The sequence below is a fragment of the Dreissena polymorpha genome, chromosome 9 (genome assembly GCF_020536995.1).
Source record: "Dreissena polymorpha isolate Duluth1 chromosome 9, UMN_Dpol_1.0, whole genome shotgun sequence".
In the NCBI taxonomy this organism is placed as follows: domain Eukaryota; kingdom Metazoa; phylum Mollusca; class Bivalvia; order Myida; family Dreissenidae; genus Dreissena; species Dreissena polymorpha.
Window position 1 is genome coordinate 106,143,617 of NC_068363.1, and position 6,905 is coordinate 106,150,521.

At 36.1% G+C, this 6,905-nt stretch overlaps 1 protein-coding gene across 1 annotated transcript; it reads left to right on the forward strand.

Annotated features, from left to right (window-relative positions):
* The first annotated feature begins 1,138 nt into the window (after window positions 1-1,138).
* Window positions 1,139-6,313, forward strand: LOC127846338 (uncharacterized). The gene is made up of 4 exons (XM_052377508.1): window positions 1,139-1,221; window positions 2,741-3,623; window positions 5,586-5,685; window positions 5,961-6,313. Exons 1-4 carry the CDS (start codon window positions 1,139-1,141, stop codon window positions 6,311-6,313), a joined length of 1,419 nt encoding a protein of 472 aa, XP_052233468.1.
* Window positions 6,314-6,905: the final 592 nt, after the last annotated feature.

Genomic DNA, 6,905 nt, shown 5'->3' on the forward strand with positions numbered 1-6,905 from the left:
CCAGTCCCCTTTGACAATTTAGATGCTTTTGTTGGGGACCTTGACTATGATGTTTTCTAATTCTTCATAGAGCTATTCATTCTTTTCATTTATGAGTCAAGAGTCAATCTTGATGAAACTTGGTCACACTGTTAATCTGGACAATATCTGTTCCAAGTTTAAGTTTGGGTCACATGTAAACTAGGTAATGAGGTTAAATCTTTAACAAATTTGTAACCACTGTGGAGGCCACATTTATGACGAAGTCTTGCTGAAACTTGGTTAGACTCTTTATCTTGACAATATTAAGGTCATATTTGAATCTGGGTTGAGTGTTGTCAAAATCTAGATCACCTGGTGCTGTCATTAACGACTGGTGTTTGTGGCCCTTTTCTTTATTATTATGAAATTAAAAAACTTTGTTTTTAAAAACATAGTTTTTTTTAGCTTTTGTGGATGTGTTTTAAAAAATGAGGTTAAGATTTTAAAAAAAGGAGTTAGCAGACTGGCCTTTTGCAACAAGTTTTATTTACAGGTATTCTCTGCCTTTCATTCGAACATAAGCACAGACACAATGCATTATCTGATAAAACTTCAAACTTTGATACTCACATGACATACATGTGTACAGATTTTAAACATTTGAAAATTACTATCGTAGCTTATCAGTTTAACCTCGACAACAAGTTTTAAATGGAGAAGTATATTAAGCAATTCAGAAAGCATTGACTAAATAATAAATGATGGAGATACAAGTTTAGAAAATAACTTTTACCTACGTGTATGCGACTCCTTGATTTACATGGTGTCGTTGTGCCTTAACTTCAATTCTGCATATTACAAGACTGCAGTTTTTGTGAGGCAAAAAGGACATTGTGCAGTGTTTAAGTTGTATAAAGTGCGTTAGTCTAGACATTTTGCTTAGCAAATCTGTCAACAAAAGAAGATGGCAGCCGCATCAGTGTCTTTACAGAAAAACATTTCGGAAACAAGTTCAGCTTATCTTTGCTCAACATGTAAGAATAAAAACACTTGTGCAGAGGCTTATTGTAAAAACTGTAACTCATGCTTTTGTGGAAAATGTGTCAAACTACACAATCAGCTGTTTCAAGACCATGCCACTTATGGGCCTAAGGAAAAGGAAAAATGGCCAGTTGCCATGGCTACACAGGAGTTCCTGGAGAACTGTGAAGTCCATAAGGGGAAGAAACTTAAACTGTTTTGTGAGGACCACACCCAACTGTGCTGCAATACTTGCGTTCTGCTGAATCATCTGTATGTTGGTTGTAGTGTTTTGAAATAAATTGTCTTACTTTTTCAGATTAAATGCTGAATAAAAGAGATATATTGACATAGATAGGGTATTGCATTTTCAAAAAATACGTTGTGTCAACACTTTGTACTAACTTGTTGCTTGACACATTTCTAATTTTTGTTCGGCTGTTTTGGGAGAAAACCCGAGGTATTGTCATAGCCAGCTCGTCGTGTCGTCCGACGTCCGCCATCGGCGTCGTGCTAAAACCTTAACATTTTGTTAAGGTTTTGAACATGGCTCTAAAATCAAAGTGCTTCAACCTACAACTTTGAAACTTCATATGTAGCTGCACCTCGATGAGTTCTACATGCCACACCCATGTTTGGGTCACTAGGTCAAAGGTCAAGGTCACTGTGACTTCTAAAAAAAATATCAAAAGATCAAAAAAATCTGACAATCTTTCATTTATTCAAAACTGCACCCGCAGCCAAGCCTGGCATCCGTTGTGCGGTGCTCTTGTTAGATGCGCTTTAAAAAACACTAATGTTAAGCAAATTAAACAGTTTTCCATGGGTGTACTTTTAGCGGGTGTGCAAAAATCATTAGTATTGATAAAATTGATTTGAATTAAATGTATATGAGGCGACTACATGTATACATACCGGGACTATTGATAACAAGACTTTAGAGTTGTAAACCTCTCATTTAAGTAGGCTGTTGTTTGGTCATTTAAGCAGAAATGCTCGTGTTGAGCTATTTTGGCCACCTTATGTGGGGTTTCTGTCGTAATTATTTGTCTGTTGTCAGTCATTAACTTTTAGCTGTTACCACTCAAGATGATGTACATTTCATCCAATCTTGATTAAACTTAGTCACAGTGTCTATTTTGACATATCTTTGCAGAGTTTGAATTGGATTCAAGCCACAATTATGGCACAGTCAAAATGAAACTTGGTTGGAATGTTTATCTTGACAATGCTTAGTACAAGATCATTTCTGTAATGTCCATCCAAAAACTTACTCATCAGGTACAATCTTAGAAACATATTGTAATTACTCTATAAGCCACATTTATTACTCAATCTTGATGAAACATGGTCAGAATTTCATCAAGGCCATGTGTGAATCTGGATAAAGTGGCGTCAAAAACTGGGTCGAAACATCAAGTGTACCTTGCCCTGCAAGCTATCATAGCCATTTTGTTGTATGTATGAGCTTCAATCTCACTTATGCGTGTACTTAACATGATTTTTAGCATTTAAATCTTTTTTTTGTTAACACTTGGCACAATATAACATTATTATTAATACATGCTTATCATGCTTAAATAGAGAATATGCATTATTGTTTACATTACTTTATTTAGGGGGGAAATACATTTGATATGCTCAATGATTTGTGTTTTAAGGATATGAGTACAAAGAAAATTGACAGATGTATATTTAGTTTTCTTTGTGCCTTTATCTTACTTCTAGTAAGATAATATGAAAATATTCTCCATTTCAGTCAGTGCTCAAAGGTTACCTTGATTGCTGATACCACTCTGTCTGCATCAGACCATCAAAAGCTGACAGCCAAGATTACCTTGATTGCTGATACCACTCTGTCTGCATCAGACCATCAAAAGCTGACAGCCAAGATTAACACCATTCTGGATCAACTTATGAAGCTGCAAACAAACTGGGAGAGCAACCTGAAGTCACTGCAAGTGTCATATGAAGAGAGGCTTAAAGAGGTGAGAAATATGAGAGACAGAATAAATGCAACCTTAGATAAGCTGGAGAAGACCACCTTGGAGGAAATGAATGAACTGAAGACCAGCTGGAATGCGTCTCTCAAGTTTGATGTTGACACATGCTCCAGGCTTCGTACTGAGCTGACACGTCTCAATGATGCAATACGAAACATTGGCAAAAAGAACAAAGAGTTAGCCTTTATAGCGCAGCAGAAAAGTGAAGAGATGGTTAAACAAGTAGAAAAATATCTGAACAACAATTCAATACAAACAGAAGTGTCCTTAAAGTTGGTTGTTTACAATGACATTGAAAAGTTTTTATCCAAACAATCCGGTATTGGCAATACTATACACATTACAAAGGAATTGGCCATGCAGGGGAGCTCAGACCAGGCTATCATAGTCACAGGGGCAACTCCAGTTAGTGTGAGAATATCAAGTGATATTAGAATGTCATATACTATCTATGGAATATGTGGTCTGTTCAATGGTCAGATACTTGTTGCAGATGGTGATAATAAAAGATTGAAGCTGTTGAACCTGCAGCAAAATGTGGTCAGTGTCTGTGATATGTCTGGCTGTCCATATAACATGTGTCTTATCACCCCCTGTCAGGTAGCAGTCGCTGTGGGCAGTAGTATACAGTTTGTCTCGGTGAACAGTGGACAGCTGATGAAGGGCAGGAGGCTACGAATGCCGGACAAAAACCCTCCCGGATAAAAACCCTCCCGTCAGTTTTATAGGGGCCGGACGAAAACCCTCCCATGAATGAACGGGGACGGACAAAAACCCTCCCATGAAAAAAACGGGGGAGGACAAAAACCCTCCCATGAAAAAACGGGACCGGACAAAAACCCTCCCTTGAAATCTGAGCCACGAATTCAAGTTCCAACGATTATTTATGAATTTTTAATCCGAAATCGGTCATTTCCGACATTTGTATTTATTTTGTAGTAGGTTATCCGAGATATTTATTTTTTGTAATGGTGACTTCACTTGAGTAGGTAACATTACACTATATATTGACTAATTAAAATATTTCCGAATTGAAATGTTATTTTACACCCATTTGCCGTCAATTATATATGTTTGAACTAAGATATTTATTATTACATAGTATGATTAGAACTACGATATTCATGATAACTTAGTATGAATAACAAGTAGGGTGTTTATATAAAATACATAAAATATCAAATTGTGCGCCGGCCAGTGCATTAAGAACACCAAAGTCGTGTTTCTTTTTTATTCATCATCGCAAAAATAACAGAGGCGGACACAGGCTTCCTTATTTCGTTTGTCTTCACGCAGCTTCATCGCTTCGACGTGAAACTGATCTCCCTCGTGGTTTTGACTTGTGGTTTAGTTTATTGTCGTCATATTTATGTCCGTGACTACAGCGCCCTTACAAGACTTTGCCGCGCGTTGAGAACATTCCCAGCGTTTAGTCGATTTTGACGTTTTCTCCTTAGTGTAGACGAAGCCAGTCTTCACTTCCATTTTGGATGTATGCCTTTACGCAAACAAATTGCTTTTTATATGTTGCATATTCACAGTATGATATTTTGAGCAAATGTTGTCAGCATTGAGTGATTTTTTCGGATTAATGAATGCAACATTGTGTGAAGCAAATACATTTGTCGGCGTTTAATTGCTTTTAATTGATTATGTGATTAAACTAATAAAACTCAAAGAAGTTGTAGATTCACAGTTTGCTATTTTGAGTATATTTTGCGGATTAATGAATGCAACAATGTGTGAAGCAATTACATTTGTTGGTGTTTAATTGCTTTCACGGGAGGGTTTTTGTCCGCAGTTGCAGATTCACAGTTTTCTATTTTGATAAATATTATTGTATGACATTAACTAGTTAATTGTTATGATTAGCTGATTAGTGGGCCTAAATAACCGAATCATTGACATATTTGACAATACTGTATGCTTTATATATTGTCTGCAAAAATGCAATTAAAAACGTTACAGTCAAAGATAAATAAAATAAGTAATTAAGACAAATTAGTTACTTGCTAGCGAATTGTTAGTTGTTAACAGAATTTTACTTTCATATTCGCAAAGTTTTCAGAAACTTCCCGGAAAGCACGTTTTTTGCATGAATGAGCGTATAAAGCGATTAAACGTTGAACTGTATCGTTTTGCATTCAATCTAAATTTAAATTTGTCTAAACTTGTCTATAAATGGCCTCATTTTATGTTTTAATTGATGTTGTTATCATATTGGATTATCGGATATATATGCACATTAGCAAGCGGTATGTTTGCAGTTAATGGATACACATTTTCTTTCAATTTCACACCCCTGAAAACACAATACACAATACACACAATGGGTAATTTTGTCGGATTAATGAATGCAACACTAAGTGTAAAATTTCTTTTACGGGAGGGTTTTTGTCCGCCTCTGTTTTTTCATGGGAGGGTTTTTGTCCTCCCCCGTTTTTTTCATGGGAGGGTTTTTGTCCGCCCATGTTTATTCATGGGAGGGTTTTCGTCCGCCCCCTATGAAAATGACGGGAGGGTTTTTATCCGGGAGGGGTTTTGTCCGTATTCCGGAGGCTACAGCTACCACATGAATGTTATGGAGTAGCTCATCACCAGGGGGACCTCTATGTGACCTCCGGTACTGCTCTGTACAAGTACACCCTCACCGGAACACTTGTGAACAAGATGTATGAGGATACATTTCGTTATCTGACAGGTAATAGTCATGAACATTACTATACTGATATTTAAAAAAATAATTATCAAAATAGTATTACTCCATTTAATTTATATGTATATATCTTGTTCATTATATATTTTTATTATTTTCTCTATCATTATGTATACTAAATATTAAAGATTTTGTGTTTTCTTTTACTACATTTGCCATTGTCATTTGCATATATATTATTGTTTGAGGTTTGGGTAGAATAGTAGTCATGTAGAATTCTTTAAAATTGGTTAATGATATTTTTTGTTATATCTATGCAGTCGGGAGATGTGCAGTGAGTCCCAGTGGTGACAGGATCTATGTTACAAACTATGAACACCACAAGCTCCTCACTCTGGCCAGGGATGGGACTGTTATCTCCACCTTCACTGACACAGAACTACAACGCCCATGGGGAGTTCATGTGACACCTGCAGGACAAGTGCTAGTTTGTGGACACTTCTCCCACACTGTCATACAGGTGGACAGAGAGGGCAAGAAGAAGATTGCAACACTGGCTACACAGAAGGATACAATTAAATACCCTCTATCAGTCTTTTATAACTGGAAATCTGGCTCTGTCATTGTGGGACAAAATGATAAAGAGAATATCCTGGTGTTGAATATAAAATGAAATCAACTTCTGAGAAAACGTCATAATTATTAACATTTTGCATTCAAATTTACATGTTCAGCCGAATAAAACGACTAGGTTTTAAAGGCAAATATGTGAAATGTTGTTTTTTTATTGTACTTTTAAATTGTGGGTGAAAACTGATACAGTTCAAAACTTCAATAAAGAAAAGCTGGGATGATTTTGATTAACTATACCGGTAATTGTATATAATATTGTCAATTTAATTCATTATTTAAATTAACAATCAACAAATCGTGTGAGTTGTATTGTAACATTCTTCTTACAATTGATTTTATGACGTACCTATATTAATTTTAATTTAATATTTTATACTGTTTAGCACTTTGTTCAATAAAGCGAGCACCATTTTGTGATGCTAAATTGTTATTATTTTTCATATTACCCTTATGAACATTTTTATTATGCCCCCCTTCGAAGAAGAGGGGGTATATTGTTTTGCTCATGTCGGTCCGTCGGTAGGTCGGTCGGATCATGAAACTTCATAGGTACATTGATCATGACTGGCAGATATGACCCCTATTATTTTCAGGTCACTAGGTCGAAGGTCAAGGTCACAGTAACTCAAAAT